General features: G+C 35.0%; 1 protein-coding gene across 2 annotated transcripts in view; it reads left to right on the forward strand.

Annotated features, from left to right (window-relative positions):
- Positions 1–13,921: 13,921 nt before the first annotated feature.
- Positions 13,922–18,743, forward strand: part of Nf-YB (nuclear factor Y-box B) — a 39,125-nt gene continuing 34,303 nt past the window's right edge. For both annotated transcript variants that reach the window (XM_089100185.1, XM_089100184.1), the window contains exon 1: positions 13,922–14,066. In XM_089100185.1, coding sequence (XP_088956311.1) covers positions 13,997–14,066 — 70 coding nt within the window. In that variant the 5' untranslated portion in view covers positions 13,922–13,996. The remainder of the gene's footprint in view (positions 14,067–18,743) is intronic.

Consider the following 18,743-nt stretch of genomic DNA (forward strand, 5'->3'; position numbering starts at 1 on the left):
TTGGGGAGGACACTCCCCCAAAAACCTCAGGGGAAGGGCTTTAAGTTATAGCCTGGGGGCATATAAGGTTTTTATAAAAGGCATAGTCGTAAAAACTTCAAAAAAGGCTCATTCGATTGGAAATTCAAAAAGCTAGCGCCCTTTTTAATAGTCGAAAATGATTGAAGGGCAATTAGCCACCCGCCACGCCCATTATTCCCTCAAACGAATCCAGTCAAAATTTTGAGAGAGCCATTTTGTTCAGCTTAGTTGATTTCCAAATAGAAAATATATTTTTGAGGAGGACATTCCCCCACAACCCTCAGAGCAAGGGTTTCAAGTTATGCCCTGGGGGCATATAAGGTTTTTATAGAAGGCATTGTCGCAAAAACTTCAAACAGGCTCATTCGATTGGAAATTAAAGGGCTAGTGCTCTTTTAATAGTCAAAAGTGATTGGAGTGTAACTAGCCCCCCCCCCCCCCCACGCCGATCATTTCCCCAAACACATCAAATCAAAATTTTGAGATAGTCATTTTGTTCGGCGTAGTTGATTCCAGATAGAAAATACGTTTCTGAAGAGGAAACTCCCCCACAACCCTCAGGGCAAGGGTTTCAAGATATGCCTTAGGGGCATATGAAATTTTTATAGAAGGAGTTATCGTAGAAACTTCAAAACAGGCTCATTCGATTGAAAATTTAAGGGCTAGTGCCCTTTTTAATAGTCGAAAGTGATTGGATTGCAACTAGCCACCCCCCCCCCCCCCGACGCCCATCAATCCCCCAAACACATACAATCAAAATTTAGAGATAGCCATTTTGTTCAGCGTAGTTGATTTCCAGATAGAAAATACGTTTTTGAGGAGGACACTCCCCCACAACCTTCAGGGCAAGGGTTTTAAGATATGGCCTCGGGGCATATAAGGTTTTTATAGAAGGCGTTGTCGTAGAAACTTCAAAAAAGGCTCATTCAATTGGAAATTCAAAGGGCTAGTGCCCTTTTCAATAGTCGAAAGTGATTGGAGGGCAACTAGCCCCCCACGCCCATCATTCCCCTAAACACATCCAATCAAATTTTGAGATAATCATTTTATTCAGCATAGTTGATTTCCAGATAGAAAATATATTTTTGAGGAGGACAATCCCCCACAACCCTCAGAGCAAGGGTTTTAAGTTATGCCCTGGTGGCATATGAGGTTTTTATTGAAGGCGGTGTCGTAAAAACTTCAAAAAAGGCTCATTCGATTGGAAATGAAAAGGGCTAGTGCCCTTTTTAATAGTCGGAAGTGATTTGAGGGTACCTAGCCCCCCTCTCACACTCACCTTTTCCCCAAACACATCCAATCAAAAGTTTGAGACAGCCATTTTATTAAACGTAGTTTTAAGTTCTGGAAATTAAATTTTTGAGAATGACAACTCCCCCACAGTCCTCAGGGCAAGAGTTGTAATTTAAGGATTCTCGAATCCTTCCCATTATTTCTTATGGAAGGGATGGCTGTATAAACTTTGGAGAGGTCTCATTTGACTGAAAATTGAAAGTTCTTGTTCACTTTTTAAGAGTCAAAAGAGATTGGAAGGTGACTAGCCCCCACCCCCTCATCCACGCCTTAAATGCATCATGTAAAAATTTTTAGATTGACATTTTTTTTAAATAGTTCAAAGTTCTGATAACAAAAACCTCCGGTGTCGACACAGCCCACCAGGGCCCGGGGGTAGGCGTTGTAAGTTTTGCCCTGGGGCATCAAGGAGGCACACTTGTGCCTCTATAAAGATGCGACCCGCCACGATGTTAAGTGATTTCCGGTCCTAGCGGCCGCAGAGAGACAGCGGTAATCGCATTTTGTAGCCCAAGCTCAAACTAAAAAACGTGCAAAATTTCACCCCCCTCCAACTTTATCTTCATGGGTAAAAGTGGGCCGGAATTTCCGACCCTCCGACCACAGCCCCCCTTAACGTTGTCCGATTGGGCTGAAAATTAGAGGTTAAGCTTTCGTAGGGCCCAGGAGCTTATCCTCGAAATTTCAGCTCAATCCGATCACTCCTTCCCCGCTTTCCAAAAAACAAATATAGTCACTTAAGTTCATTTTTTTTCTTGTTAGCCACGCCTACAGAACACAGTTGGCAACAGATCCGGGTGAATGAGGACTCATTCGAAGCAGAATTTGACCTGTTAGGGCCTTTTGATATTTTCAGACCGAAAAAATCATCCCCCAAATTTACATTTACGAAAAACCTCGTTTTCCTATAAGAGCCCATGTTAATATTCCCCACCACAGCCCCCCTTTAACATTGTTTGATCGGTCTGAAATTTAGAGGATAAGCTTTCCTGGGGCCTGGGAGCTTATCCTCGAAATTTCAGTTCAATCTGATCACTCCTTCCCTGTTTTCAAAAACCAAATATCAAGTTTTGTGGGTATTTGCTTGCGTCAAAAATAGATTCCACATACTAAAAATACAATTACAATTGTGTCTCTTTAGCACAGCGGTCGATACTTCTGACTGTCAGGCGGAAGACCCGGGTCCGATTCCCCGTCAGAGGAAATTTTTTATATACTGAATTTAAAGTTTAAAAAAGAAACTCAGTTTCTTTTTTAAATTATTTGAAAAAAATACGTTTTCTAAAGAGTTAAAGAGGCTGAGTTACAAGGTTGACCCTGAAAACACCCTGTCGAGAAAGAAAAGAATTATACACAATCATCTAACAGTTAGTCAAGCAATAATAAGTAATAAACTGTACAAAAACGTGCAGAAATTATTTGAAAAAACTACGTTTTCTAAAGAGTTAAAGAGGCTGAGTCAAAAGTTCGAACCTTAAAACGTACAGGGATTAGAAGGTACAGTTGGGGGGCTGCCACCCCCAAACCCCCCACTTTCGCAGCCTTTAAATAAAAAAAAATTTAAACTGAAAGTAAGGAGCGACATTAAAACTTAAAACGAACAGAAATTATTCCGTATATGAAAGGGGCTGTACCCTCCTCAACGCCTCGCTCTTTATGCTAAAGTTTGACTTTCTCACAACTCTTTTTTAAACAATAGGCTTTAAACAAGCCATTTTATTAAATGCAGTTGTAAGTTCTGGAAACTAGATCTTTGAGGATTACAACTCCCCCAAAGCCCTCAGGGCAAGGGTTGTAACTTAAGGATTCTCCGAATCCTTCATATTATTTCTTATGGAAGGGATGCTCGTATAAACTTTAGAGAGGGCTCATTTGATTGAAAATTGAAAGTTCTTGCTCACTTTTTAAGAGTCAAAAGAGATTGAAGGGCAACTAGCCCCTCTCCCTCCTCCACGCACTAAATGCATCAGATAAAAATTTTGAGATAGACATTTAGTTAAAATAGTTCAAAGTTCTGATAACAAAAACTCCGGTGTCGACACAGCCCACCAGGGCCCAGGGGTAGGCGTTGTAAGTTATGCCCTGGGACCTAACTTATTAAGGGAGGTTTATCACTTATGGGAAGGGGTTTTGTATGGGAAGAACACATAGGAAATCTTTTATAATTATCCAATTATAAGGTTAAAATACATATTCTGTGATAGATGTAACATTGCTTTGGCACACAAATTCCTATTAAGGTCAATTCCAAACAGTCGTGATCCCTTTGTGTCAGCAAGTGAAATGTTCTAAACCCCCCCCCCTTATTGGAGCTATTTTTTCAATCCATTCATTGTTGTCAATCGCTGTCCACAAGTTATGCAAGCTGTTTATTGTTTATGAATAAGGTTTTTGTCAAAGAGGTAATCGTATAGACTTTGAAAGAAGCCTCATTCAATTTAAATTGAAAGTTCTAGATCCGTTTTTTAAAGTCAAGAAAAATTGGACAGTAGGCACCCCCCCCCCCCATGTCATAAAAACTTGAAACTTTTTATAATCAAAAAAGAACAAAAATTAATTAAAAGAAAACTTTCCTAAAAATAAGTTTTTCAAAGAAAAGTAAAGGCCATTTTAAATTTAAGCTCAGTAGATACAAATACCTATTAAAATTCAAACTCAAAACGACCAGAAATTACTATTAAAGAATAAATGAAACCCAAAACGAACAGAAATTAAATAAACAATCATAGCATAAAACATACAACAAGTAATAATATAAATGAATAAATAGATCTTAAAGCGAGTAATGCTTAGATTGAACATGAAAATCAAGCTTAAAACGAAAACAAATATTTTGCTATTAAAGTATAAATGAAACTTAAAACGAACAGAAATTAATTAACAATCAATGCGAACAAACATACAATATATATTAATGTAAATGAATAAATAAATCTTAAAACGAGTGAAACTTAAATTGAATATGCAAATCGAGTTTGAATCAAATTAAAAAAAAAAAAAAAAAAGAGTTTGGGTATCACCACACTGCAGAAGCCAAAAACCTACTGCGTCATTGGCGCATTACTGAAAACGAGTCATATTACAAATGTTTTTTTTTGTACTTAATATTTAAAATAAACATTAAAATTACAGTAAAATTTTGAACTGATGAGCTGATAGCAATTAATATTATTATGCATCAAATATTCATTTTAATTTATTAGTTCTTTTCAAGATTAGTCAAGACAAATATAGTTTCACTACAAACAAAATTTGGATACTGCCCCCTTTTTTAACTATAAAAATCTAAAGCCTTCTGCGACATTGGTGCTTTCATTAATATTATTATATATCTAATATTCAATCTGATTTTGTTTATACTTTCCAAGACTGTTCAAGACTCATATAGTTTTGTCATTTTTTTAACACTGCCATTTTTTCGTACTAATCGTGTCGGTTTGTTATGAAAACATTCTATGGCTTCTAGGCATTTCTATTTGAGCTGAAAACTGCACCTCAAACTTTGTTGAACATGCATTTTCTTGCATGAAACACCAAAATATAATAAAATGTCAAGTTTCGGAGTTTTCCACCACTCGCAACCAAGTGCCATTGGTATTTTTGAATCCCGATGGTCAATTTAGGGGTTGGAGGGTAGGCTAATTCTCTTAGCAGCCCCATTCCGTCGTGGTATGATTCACACTTTCAACACCTCGCGTCCGGACTATCATATAATCTACCAGGCATAAAATTACCCCAAATCAGTATCAATAAATAAATAAAACCCAAAACGAATAAATTAAAATAAATACAACGAACATAAAACGAACAATTAAAATAAATATTAGAGTGAAACTCAAAACGAGCATAAATTAATATGAGTAGGGTTCAAAACCCCTATGCTTTCTAAAAGCCAGAATATAATTTGTACTTCACTGAAAAAAATTCAAATGAGTTTACTGAAATAATGTGCATTGTCAATTTAATATACATATTCTGATATTTAGTCCCTAAAATCTTAATTAATGAAAGAATTGTTTTCAGTAAAGCGCCAATGACGCAGTAGGTTTTAGGCTTCTGCAGTGAGGCGATACCCAAACTCTTGTTTGTAGTTATTTTTATTCGATTCAAACTTAATTTGCATATTCAATTTAAGTTTCACACGTTTTAAGATTTATTTATTCATTTACATTAATATATACTATATGTTTGTTCGCATTGATTGTTATTTAATTTCTGTTCGTTTTAAGTTTCATTTATACTTTAATATAAAAATATTTGTTTTTGTTTTAAGCTTGATTTTCATATTCAATCTAAGTATTACTCGCTTTAAGTTCTATTTATTCATTTATATTTTTACTTGTTGTTTGTTTTTTGCTGTGATTGTTTATTTAATTTCTGTTCGTTTTGGGTTTCATTTATTCTTTAATAGTAATTTCTGGTCGTTTTGAGTTTGAATTTTAACAGGTATTTGTATCTCCTGAGTTTAAGTTTAAAATGGCCTTTACTTTTCTTTGAAAAACTTATTTTTCGGAAAGTTTTTTTTAATTAATTTTAATTAGAGCTTATAGAGTAACAATTTTTGAATTTGAGCCTAGATTTGTTGTTTATTCAGAATGATTTAAAGCATTTGAAAAATCAGTGCTCTTTTACAGCGGAACAGATTAAGGTTTCTCACCTTCAACCTGTTCCTCACCATCATTCTTAGCAACAAACCTGTGCACTTTTAATATTTTGATTTCAAAATATTTACTAATCCTCTGTCATCAGTTATAACACTGCAATAAAGGAAAACAGAGTAAGAATCGACAAAAAAACTCATCTAAAAATCTAAAGAGAATAGGTTATGAAACTAAAGCAGGTAAAGCATGCTGTCTAATTTGCATTCTCAGATCATGTTCAGATGTTCATGGTTTTATTTGTTGCTTCAACCTAGTAAATAACAAACCATTGCTCACAGTAAAAAAAAAAATTAAAGAGTTTCTTTTAAAAAGCTGTCAAGTGACAAATAATTATCATTAAAAGCGGATTCAGGGATGGTAACTATTATTTTGATCAATCTTAATGGTAAAAGTTCGTTGCGAAAATCAACATATCAGAATTCTGGAAAAAATCCAGAAACATTTCGAGATTGGTGTCGGATCGAAATTAAAAACTCACCACTGGAATTGCTATTTATCAAAAACCACTCACAGAGAAGTCATAGTCCACCTAATTGAGCAACAAGGGAAATCACTTTTTTGCATAGGTAGCACTGATGTGTCCTCGTTCTTCTTTTTTTTTTTTTTTTCCTTTTTTTGCCGCTAGAAGGGATACTGAAACAACATTGAGAGCTGTTTAAGGGCTCATTAGAAAGGAAGCAATAATATCTATGTGTTTTTTTTGGGTGGGGGGCGCAACAAAATGCAACTGTATCTTCATCATATACAAGATGATATAACACATTTATTTTCTTCTGATAAGGGATGTAATATACTAATTAAATTATTCTATTGCCTGATCGTCCGAAATATCGTCAATCATGCTTTTTAATAACATCATGTATGGGAGATTACAAACATAAACAACAACATTGACACAACTTAGCATATTTAGATAAAATATAATTTTTGACAAAACTGTATCTTCAGATACAAAATGATGCTACCCACGTTACTTTTGACAAGAGTTAATATAACCATGGGCAACGAAGTATCCTTTATAGGGGGAGAGCCGATTTTGTGACGGAGAGGGAAGCTGTAGCTATACCAGCCTTAAGAAAATAACAGCGACGAATCGGGACAATTCAAGCTTGACCTGCTTTAAGTTTATTTTTAAGGTGCAAAAATGCACCAGAACGGATAACAGATACTGAAGAGCAAATACTAATCCCAAGCCAAAGCAACGCTGAAATTAGCTCAACTGCATAGAAACCACAACTCAGATCAGTGCTTTAGTGTTCGGAATCAGTAATAAATATTCCCACTTTCCAGCATTAAACATACGTTCAATATTTTCAAACAGCTTAGATGCAAACTGAATCGACCTAATTAGGCTAAACTCTGAACGTCTAATAAGTTTTATATCATCTTTACATTCAATTTAAAATAAATAAATTCTGGCCTTAAAACACAGCATAAAAATATGGGTTAGCAAAATGTATAAACAAGCATTATGAAAGTAGATACCACTAAATCAAATCCATTGACGATCAACTTCATGAAATCGGCTCCCGTTTTTCAAGACCCTAATCCTAATCTAGATATTAGTGAAACGAGTTAAAATCTTTCGAGAAACAATTTTTATTAACCTTAAGTGGGGCATACATGTTTCAAATATTGTCAAACAAGCAAACCAATTGCTATCCTTTCTAGAACTTCTAAAATTTGATTGCCAAAAGATACATTCCCTCCGTGTTTACTTATCATATACCAGGCTGCTATTTGAAAGCGGATATCTTGTCTGGCATTCTCAACTTTCAAGTAAACTTAGCAACAAAACTCGGCCAGTCTAAAAGTGTTCGCTCAGGATCATTTACAAAGAGATTAAAATCCTATATTTCTTCCTCTTTAAAGCCGCAAAAATTACCACCTTCAAAGAAAGGGGAAAAGAATTTGCTTGTGTTTTGCCAAGTCCACTATTTCCAATATCTGCACTCAGTATATTTTTCCTGGATTTCACAATCCTAGAAGATACCAACTCCCCCGCTTAACCTTCACAACAATCACAACTTACTCCCCAATCCAAATTGTTTGCGAGAGGTTTCAAAATTTCCATCCCCTTACTATGGAGTATCTTGATAATTCTTAATACATGTTGTTGACAAAAACAACGTCATTGTTCATGTTTTAGTAGATGGTAATTCCATGTTTTGGCAGTTGGCGTTGAGTTTTTGTTTTCTCTATGATGCTTCTTCGGCTTCATTTTTCCTGTGTGTTTCCAGTTTTGATCTCTATTTCTTAAACTAGTTTCTTTTCCACACTCCTTTTTATATTCAACCTTTTTAGCCTTTTTAGTCAATCCTTTTTATAGTTTTCATTGTTTTTCCTATTCTAAATGGCTTTGACTTGTATTTTTCTTTTGACTCGGCACAAACTCATTATTGAATTGGAACACAAATTCAGCTATTGATTTAGCATCTGAGTGTCGCTTATCAATAAAGTATTTTTTTATTGCAGTTTCCCAAAATCTTCATCTGTATTTGCTGGATGATTTTCTCTGACACATTTTTTCCTTGTTTTTTTAGGGACGGATAAGGTAATTTTACAATACTTCAGCAGCCTGATCAGGTTATTTAGAAATTTCATTCACTGTTTGATCAACCTCTTGGTGATCATTTGAAAGACATCAGCGATACTTAAGATGTTTCGAATTGTGTTGATCATATCCATATTGTTGGCTTGTAAAGCATTTGCTACTGGCTACGAAAATTACAGAGTATTTTGTTATCATCTTCACGGTATCTATGAAAGTGAGTCTTCTTATAACGGCCTGCAGTTGGTAAGATAAATTTCTTGTCTCCTGAATTAGTCCCCAAAGCCACGCCACGCCGACATGACGGCTAATATTGTGTGATTTAGTATCGGTGGCGGCGTGCCGCAGGTGCACCGAAACTTTTTGGCGGCGCACCGCTGATTTTAGACCTGTGGTGGTGCATTTTTGTCGGTGCTCCGCTGATTTTAGACCGGTGGCGCGCCATGGCACGCCGATTTTTCTGATTCAAAATAATAATAAAAATTCCACTACACCATGCACGTCAGACCTCGATTTTAGTAAGGATTTTTAAATGGTTGGTTAAAAACATACAAGAACAATATGACAAAACAGGAATTTGTTGGGCCGTGCGGAAAGTATTTATGTTCACCGTCGATCAGACCAAGAAGAGTTCTCATTTTTAGCCACTAGACCCAGGGAAACCTATGATGTGTTTATGTTTAACATCACATTGTTCCTATAAAATCCCGTGTTTAGTCATTTCCTTCTTGTTAATGATTTGGGCTAATGTGTGTATAAATTTCAAAGTTTGAAGTTCAAACATTTCCTGTTCACCAAATACATAAGAAAAGGAAGTGAAAGCAACAAATTACAACATCGAAAAAACACTGTATACAAGTCAGATACCATGGCTTAACAACATCAACAATTTTAAATCAGCGGTTGAATCACTTCAGTTACAATTGATGTAACAAAAGTGAGTTTGTTCATTCTGCCTGGAGCCATTGATCTTTTTGCAGTCACTATCAGTCCTGTCGTGCTAAAAAGCCGTTTAGCTGGGGCACTTGTGGCAGGTACAGCCAGAACTTGACGAGTGTAAACTGCCACTCGCGGGATCTGGTACTAGCATTGGTCCATGGGGTCCCACAAAATGCCGCAAATGGGCTTCTTCTTTGTATCTGCTGAAATAAGTTGTTTTTATAAGGGAGAACAAACCTGTACCCTTACCATAGGAACCCTGCACCCTACACTACAGGAGGAACAAAACTGCACCTTTACCCTCTTTTCTTGTCAACATGGAATAACCCTCCAAAATTTTTTTCTGAAAGAAGAGGTCAAGTTATGACGTTTCAAGTCAAAGTTTAAGGCTACTTCAACTTCAGTGTACTCTGCTAACTGTGCAAAAAAAATGTAATTCATTTTTATAGATATTTTTCTATACTAGCTCTAGATAATCTACCAAGCGGGAAACTACCACAAATCAGCATCGATAAATAAATGAAACCCAAAACGAACAGAAATTACAATAAATAACCGAGTTAAGCTCAAAACGACTAGAAATTAACATGGGTAGGGCTCAAAGCCAATATGCCTTCCCAAGGCCAGAACATAATTTGCACTTTACTGAAAAAAACATAAAATTTTTTATTTTTATAACTTTAATCAATCAAATAATATTAACATATTGATTACTAAATATAAGTATATGTTTATTAAACTGACAATACACATTCATTTGTATTTTTTCAGTAAAGTGCAAGTTAGGTTCTGGCCTTGGGAAGGCATAGCGGTTGTGAGCCTAATTTATGTTAATTTCTGCTCGTTTTTAGTTTGACTTGGTTATTTATTCTAATTTCTGTTCGGTTTGGGTTTCATTTATTTATCGATGCGGATTTGTGGTTGTTTTACGCTTGGTAGACTATTTGATTTTAATTTTGCTCATTTTTTGTTTAATGGAGTTCTTTACTTTTTTTTGAATACTTATTTTGTAGAAATAGTTTTTTTTAATTAATTTCTGTTCGTCTTATATTGACATAGTCTTTTCAGGGAAAAAGAAAATAATAATTTAAATCTTGTTGTTTTTTTAAAGAATTTATAGTTTGGCCTGCTATTTGTATACTGGAAAAAAATTTACAGAAATTTTCAACAACATAGACCCTTTTAAAATCCTGGACACAAATAGCAGTTTTTAATTTAGTTTCATACCTCCTCTAGTTGATCTGAAATGGAAAACTTCATACCATTCGCAAAAAAAATTGTTTACTTTCTTTGATAGCTTGGGTACACTTACGCTATTTTGATTTGGTCAAATTTTAAGAGCAGAAGAAGCCCCGAAAGTTTGAACATTATACCCTCAGTCGTTCTTGGGATACTGCTGAGATGCCTTATTGGAAATTAGCATTAACATAGGTCATTTTTCATTTAATCTTAAGGCAACATTTACTTTTTAAACATAAAGGCAAATGGGAGGGGGGACGTGGGAGGGGATTAGTTTCCCTCCAATCACTTTCGACTATTAAAAAGGACTCCAGCCCTTTTTATTTTTAATCGAATGAGCCCTTTTGGAAGTTCCTACGACAACTCCTTCAATACGAAGTGCCCTGGTCTAAACAACAACAACAACAAAAAAATTATACATTATACCCACATCGATCTCTACTATAAAAATGTCAAGCCTTTCAATCACTTTTGATTGTTAAAAAGTACACTAGGCTTTTTGATTTCCAATCGAATGATCCCTATTTGAGTTTCTACGACAACGCTTTTTATAAACACCGTGTATGCCCCCAGGGCATAAATTACAACCCGTACCCTAAGGGCTGTGAGGGTGGTTGTCATCCTCTAAGACGTATTTTCATGAACTTTCAACTACGTCAAAGAAAATAGCTATCTCAAACTTTTGATTGGATGTGTTTCGGGTAATTGTGGGTGTGGAAGGGGTGTTAGTTGTCTTCCAATCATTTTCGACTATTAAAAAGGGCACAACCCCTTCAATCTCTAGTGAATGAGCCCTTTCGAAGTTTCTACAACAACTTCTTCGATATGAAGTGCCCTGGTCTAAAGGAAAAATAATAAATAATGCATTTTACCAGCATCATTCTTATATACTCCCAGGGCATAACTTAAAACCCTCGCCCTAAGGATTGTGGGGGAGTAAACTCCTCAAAACACATATTTTCTCTCTGGAAATCGGTTACTCTGAACAAAATGGTTATCTTAAAATTTTGATTGGATGTGATTGGGGAAATGGTGGGTGTGAAAGGGGTTTTAGATGCCTTCCAATCACTTTCAACTTTTAAAAGGGGCACTAGCTATTCCAATTTCCAATCGAATGAGCCCAATTCGAAGTTTCTACGACAACTCCTTCGATACGAATTGCCCTGGTATGGAAAAAACAAAACAAAAAATAAATACTACATTGTGCCAACATTGTTTTTTACTTAGGCAGCTCGATTGCGCTGCCTATGATAACATCCTGAATTCCTTAATGCTCTTTTACCTATCTCTTTTCATCCAAAAAATCCGAAGGAAAAATAAACAGAATTTTAAAGTGGAAGGTAGGATTTTTGTTTCAAGAAAAATTTCTTCTTCTCTTTCCAACGAACCGATATACATGGCGAGCCCAAGATGACAGTATTTATCTTTAAGAAAAAGATTAGCCAGAATGACGGTTGAAGCCCAAAGGTCGATATTGATAACCAAAAAAGAGACAGAAAAAAACACGGCGGCGCATTAGTGATGCCGCCACCGATAGAATCAGCGGTGGCGTCAGCGCGCTGATGTAAGCTCGGCGGCACGCCACCGTTTTTTTTCGGCGGCGCACCGCCGACTTTTTTGTGCAGCTTCGGGGTCTATCCTGAATACCTTCAATAAATTGTTTTCTACCTTATGTACAATTTCTTGAGAGTTTTGGTCAAATCTTCTGATAGCTTTGTACTTTTCTGTTTACCTGGTCTCACGCATTTTTGTTGAATTTTGGTACTACACGTCTTCTTGATATAGATTCTCGAACTAAAATTACGACATTCTTAATTGTAGAAACGACATTTCTCACTTCAGGTACCTTTTTTCCATCATTGACCATCAGATTTAGTCTTTTTTTGCCAGCATTCTCAAAACCAATTACAAGCAGTTTGCATAGTCACAGTTTCATTCAAGTCTTTGACTGCTTATGTGTAAGATTTTTAACATAGAATCATTTCTGCAACTTGCAAAAGCCCTGAATACCTCGATTCAGCCTCAATTACGAAGGTAAAAAGTCATGAAAAAATCCTTACATAGGTTAATAAACGTAAAAATAAAATCCTAAATCCCTTTCCAGTAAAGTATGTCTCGTCCAAGGCATATGCATTCTATGAAGAGGGATGAATATTCCACAGTGTATGCACTGCATCTAATTACGGTTCTAGTTAAGTTCAGATAACAAATTCGTAAATATTTACCTAAAAATTCTATTGAAATTAATAAGCTTCAACATTCTGAAGATACTTTGAGAAATTTGACTTTAATCGCTTAGCAGTTTTAAATTGGATATTGAGTGGTCCTCAAATGATCCTTAGCTGGTTGTCAATAACCAGATAAATCTTATCCAGATTAAAATTGGTGGTTATGAATTGTTCACATTTCTGCCGAATTAATATTAGATGGTCATTTGGAATACGAGCATGTGATAATTTAAAAAGTTAGTGGCCCCTCTTTAATCTCAAAAATAGGCAACTTCCTACTTTTTATGTCAGCAATTTGTGTTTTTGTCCCCACCCCTTCCTGCTGTTTTACGTGAAATATGAAAAACCCACCAATGGTGGTACTTGTGGAAACTGAGGGAAATAGAATTTTTTAAATGTGCATACCATTTATGAAATGTTTTCCTATTATCCGTGGAAAAATATAAGGGATACATCAGAATTTATTTTTTCTTATGGATGAGTTATTAAACCCCATATATGTTATTGTATTTCCTTTCATTTTTACCTTCTGTGCATGAACAAACAAATTCGATGGATTTTATATTACCAGCTTTGTGTCCATGATGTAAGCTGCTTTTTCTCAGAAAAAGCTAATGGAACTAGTATTACCTCTGATTTAAATAGATATATTAAACACTAAACGTATCTCTCACATGATGAATCAATACTGATTCCTCAATAAAATAAATATTGGCATGACAAGTTTTGTATCTTGGTGTTAGAGTAATGACTGCAATTAGAATAACACGTTTGATCGAAGACAAATTTTTATTAACGCAGTATCCTATTAGTTATTCACGGGAATCAGAAATGTCTTCGTTGATCCGGTAATTGACTAGCTTCATCCGAAAAAGCCAGATCAAGAGGCCAAACATTCTTGGTTCGTATATTCCGATCGATTGAAACAAACGGGTCTTCATAAAACTGGTCCGAATAACCCATATTCGATAACAGAAGAACAAAAGACATTTGATTTATTTAAAATTGCATAAAACCTTAAATTTGACCTTGAATAATCTGAATTGTCTTATTACTATAAAGAAATGGAACAAGATCCAGATGATCTAGGTCCTGCTTTTGTTTCGTCAGATGGAACATATATTATTCAAGAGAGTAAGATTTTATTTAAAGCCTGGGCTGCGCTATTGTATGGTTTTAGTTCCAAATTTTCTCAATTTTTGGAAGTTAACATAGCCTAAGTAACGTTCTTGATGAGTAGCTTTAAGTGATTTAGGAAAATAGTTGATTTTTGTGAAGGAATATATCAGAAACATGTCCAGAGCCCAAATTTTGCCAGGATATAGGCTACTACCACCAGATGGCTAATAGAAAATAGTACAGTTTATATATAGAGAAAAAAACCTTAGCCAAACATTATATATAGAAAAGAATGTCTAGCCAACTAGGTGGCTAATATTAATGACAGTGTATGTATAGCCTATATACAATTTTTATAGGCCTATTGGTAAATATTTACCAAATCATATTATTGACCTACAACTATAGTGAATGTACCACTTGATGCCTTTTTTATGGTATTTCCAAGTATAATAATCATTTTTGTTGCAAATGAATTTTACCACCACCCCTATATATAACAATTCAGGGTATATATTTGCATATTAGGAGGGTAGGGGTAAATTTTATTTCTGATTTAATTGGGAGGTAAGTTTAAACTTTACCCCACCCCTCTAATGTGCAAATATATACCCTGAATGGGTATATAGGGGTGGGGGTAAAATTTATTTTTGACAAAAATGATTATCATATTTGGAAAAAACATAAAAAAAGACATTGAGTGGTATATTCACTTTATTTGTAAGTCAATGATATGATTTGGTAAATATTTACCAGCCTATTAGCCAAGCAGTTGGCTATTAGATCTCACCTATATATACATTTCAGCCTTAATTAGCCAACTAGTAAGCTAATATTAGAATAATCTGTACAATATAAAATTAGGCTACCAAACTAGATGACTATTAATATTCCAGTTATACATAAGCTTTAGTTTAAAATAGCCAGCTAGTCAGCTATCAATAAACTTCCTAATACACATATAGAATTAGCTATCTAGTTGGCTATTAAGATCCAAAATATATGTAACTTTTAGTTTAAAATAGGCAACTGGTCAGCTATCATTAAAGTTTCTAATACACAGTAGAATTTGCTCACTAGTCCACTATTAAAGTCTCAGATATATAGCCTACACATTTGGATTAGCCAACCAATTGGCTATTCGGGTAAATTTTTTGCAGTTCATATTTTTGATATACAAATAATATAAACATACCACTTGATGCCTTTTGTATGCTCTTTCAAAATATAACAACCATTTTGTTGGAAATGAATTTTACCTCCACCCCTATATACAGGTTCAGGGTATATATTTGTACATTAGGGGGTAGATATAAAGTTTATTTCTGATGCAAATGAGAGGTAAGTTCAAAGTTTACCCTCACCCCCCCCCCCCTAATGTGCAAAATAAATAACCTGAAATGGTATATATAAGGGTGGGGGTAAAATTCATTTCTAACAAAAATGATTATTATATTTGTAAAGAGCAAAAAAAGGCATCAAGTAGTATGTTCACTTTATTTGTAAGTCAATTATATGAACTGGCAAGAATTTAGTGCTATTAGATCCCACTTATATATACATTTCAGCATGAATGAGCCAGCTAGTCAGCTAATAAGAATAAGATAACTATATACACTCTAGAATTACCTAACTAGCTGGCTATTAATGTCCAGTGTATATAGGCTATAAACTTTAGTTTAAAATAGCTAGCTAGTCAGCTATGATTAGAATTTCTATAAACTTGTAGAATTAGCTGACTAGTTGGCTATTAATGTCTGATGTATATATAAACTTTAGTTTAAAATAGCCAACTAGACAGCTATCATTAAAATTTCTATAAAAGCTTATGGAATTAGCTGGACTAGTTGGCTATTAGAGACATCACATGTATGTATTTCTGTCTGAATTAGCCAAATAGTCAGCTATCAATGTGGTTTCTAATAGCCTTTATAGTAGAATTAGTTAACTAGTTGGCTATTTGACCATTTATGCTTTGCAACTTTGAATATCCCACTAAATTATTATATTCCTGTGCTTTGTTGTGCTGGGTTGAACATGGATAACCTTAAAACAATGTTGCCAAATCTGCTAAAAAGGAACTATAAAAACAGTGCCTGCAAACACAACTCTGACTTTCTTAGCTTTAAAAAGGTTGACATAAAAATAGTCTTGCTGATTTGCATATATTGTGTAAGAAGAAGAAACTTTATCAATAATGTATTCTATTTTCTGTTTGTGTGTTTAAGCTACAAGCTGAACAGAAGAAGGCCAGCACTATATTTCCCCAGTTACTCCCAAATATGCTCTTTGTTTGAAGAATATAAAAATATTGTTCTTTCTTGTTTTGTTTGAGTAAAAACTGCTATCCTTTTATATTCAATTTTTTCAAATAAATTTTATAGGTTTTGAATTTCTCAGCATGATGGATTTGAAAATTAGTTCTTGCTGTATTTATTGATTTAGGTGCTGAAAGGGTATCTGTTGTGGATATTCATCTTGATATTAGCTGCACTTATCTCTAACCCCCCCCCCCCCCTTTATTAAAAAAATAGCTTTTGCTCTTGATGGCAGATAATCCTAGTTTGCTATTTTCTTTCCCTGAACATGCATAGACTGAATTCAGTATCCAACAAATTTGCTATTTTATATTTTTGAATGTACTGTTTGTCAATGGCCAAGTGGTTGGCTATATTTATGACATTTATTCATAAAGCTTTTGATATTAGCCATGTAGTCTAAATATTATCATGAGATGATGAGTGGAAAGTAAGATATTCAACATCCCTGCCTTTGACTCGTCCTGGTCCACCATAGCAAAATGATGCAAAAGAAAAAATTAAAATTAATGGGCACTTCAAATCAATCATAATTTGTACTCTGATAAAATAATCACATTTTTTCTTAATTGTTGCTGCATATTTTCCAACCATCTTTTCTCTAACCCTTTTCTTAACCCCTCTAACTAAAATAAAGTCCAGTCAACACACTTTTTTTCTATCCCTCTCCCCACCACATTAATTTTTTTTATTTCTTGTTGGCAGACATTCCTAGTTTGCTATTTCCCTTCCCTGTGTATGCATAGACTTGAATCAGTAGCCAACCATTTTGCTATTTTATATTGTCATGTATACTTAAACCAATTTTAATAACCACCTACTTGGCTATATTAAGAATGTTTATACATTAAGCAGTTTTATATTAGCCAAGTATTGTTTGTTATTTATTTTATTGTTTGTATCCTTTTTTATTTGTTTCATCTTTTCCCCAGGGATGATTAACAAAAAATCGCGAAGAAAGGAAACGAGGACAATTAACAGCCAGGCTGTTAATTGTCCTCGTTTCCTTTCTTCGCGATTTTTTGTTTATCATGATTAGCCAGTGTGGTCTCAGAAATTATTTCCAGGGATGATTATATCCAACAAATGGCCCCAGAAGATCAGGAGTGGCCTCATTTCAACGAAAAATTAAAAATTGTAGTGCCTATTTTAAAAGACTAAAACAATTAAAAGTGGCCCCTTCCCATGTCGCTTTTTCCCCAAAGACATCAGATAAAAATTTTGGCATGGCCCTTCATAGCTGAAATATCCAACAACTATATTTTTGGGGATGACATGACTCCCCTTATAATTGTTGTGGAAAAGGTGGTAAGTTACACAAATTTCACATTGTTCACACATTGCATTTATTGCTGGGAAATGTACAGAAAGCTTTTGGGGAGGAATTTTCTGCAAGGGAAGGTGTACAGGGAACCTCTCTGTGAGGATGAAAGTTTCCAGTGGCAATTTTCTGGGGGAAGTTTATGCATGGGAAGCAAAGGGATTTCCCAAAATAATTTGAAAAACTGTTAGAAATTGAATTAAAGTAAGGTTTTGAAGTTTTTTCATCTAAAAGTAAGGATTGACATTTAAACTTAAAACAAACAGAAACCTGTTGATTGCCAGGAAATCTACCTTCTCAATCCATGGAATATTTTCCCCAGAAGAAATTCCTGCCATAGACAATTCATCCCTGCTGAAATCTACCCTGTTGTATCCCTTCATGACAAGCTAAAAAGCGAGTTAGAACAGCTGGAAAAACAGGGTATTATACAGAAAGTTACAACTCCTACTGAGTGGGTAAACTCAATTGTCACTGTTGAAAAACAAGATGGGTCTCTGCGTTTGTGTTTAGATCCAAGGTATCTAAATAAGGCTATACAACGACCCTTTTACCCCATGCCAACTTTTGAAGACATAGCTGCACGGCTTCATGGTCACAACAGGTTTACTAAGCTAGATGCAAAGTCTGGGTATTGGATGCTCAAACTGTCAGAACCATCGTCATTGATGACAACTTTCAATACACCCTTTGGAAGATATTGATACATGAGAATGCCTTTTGGGATTGTGTGTGCTCAGGACATATTCCAACAGAAAATGGAGGAAACGTTCAACAATCTAGAAGGTCTAGTTGTGATTGTGGATGACATAATAGTATCTGGTAAAGATGACGAGCATGATAGAAACCTTTTATGCATGCTAGAGAGGGTCAGAAAGGAAGGAGTGAAATTCAACCCGGAGAAATGTATATTTGATGCTCACAGTATCCCTTATTTTGGCCATGTCATCACAGCTGAAGGCATAAAGCCGGATCCAAGGAAGGTTCAGGCTATAAAGGAAATGCCATGTCCTACAAGCAAGGAGGAGCTCATGACGTTTTTAGGAATGGTCA

This window comes from Artemia sp. Qi Xiang Cuo, chromosome 14, assembly GCF_049724085.1.
Source record: "Artemia sp. Qi Xiang Cuo chromosome 14, ASM4972408v1, whole genome shotgun sequence".
NCBI classification, from domain to species: domain Eukaryota; kingdom Metazoa; phylum Arthropoda; class Branchiopoda; order Anostraca; family Artemiidae; genus Artemia; species Artemia sp. Qi Xiang Cuo.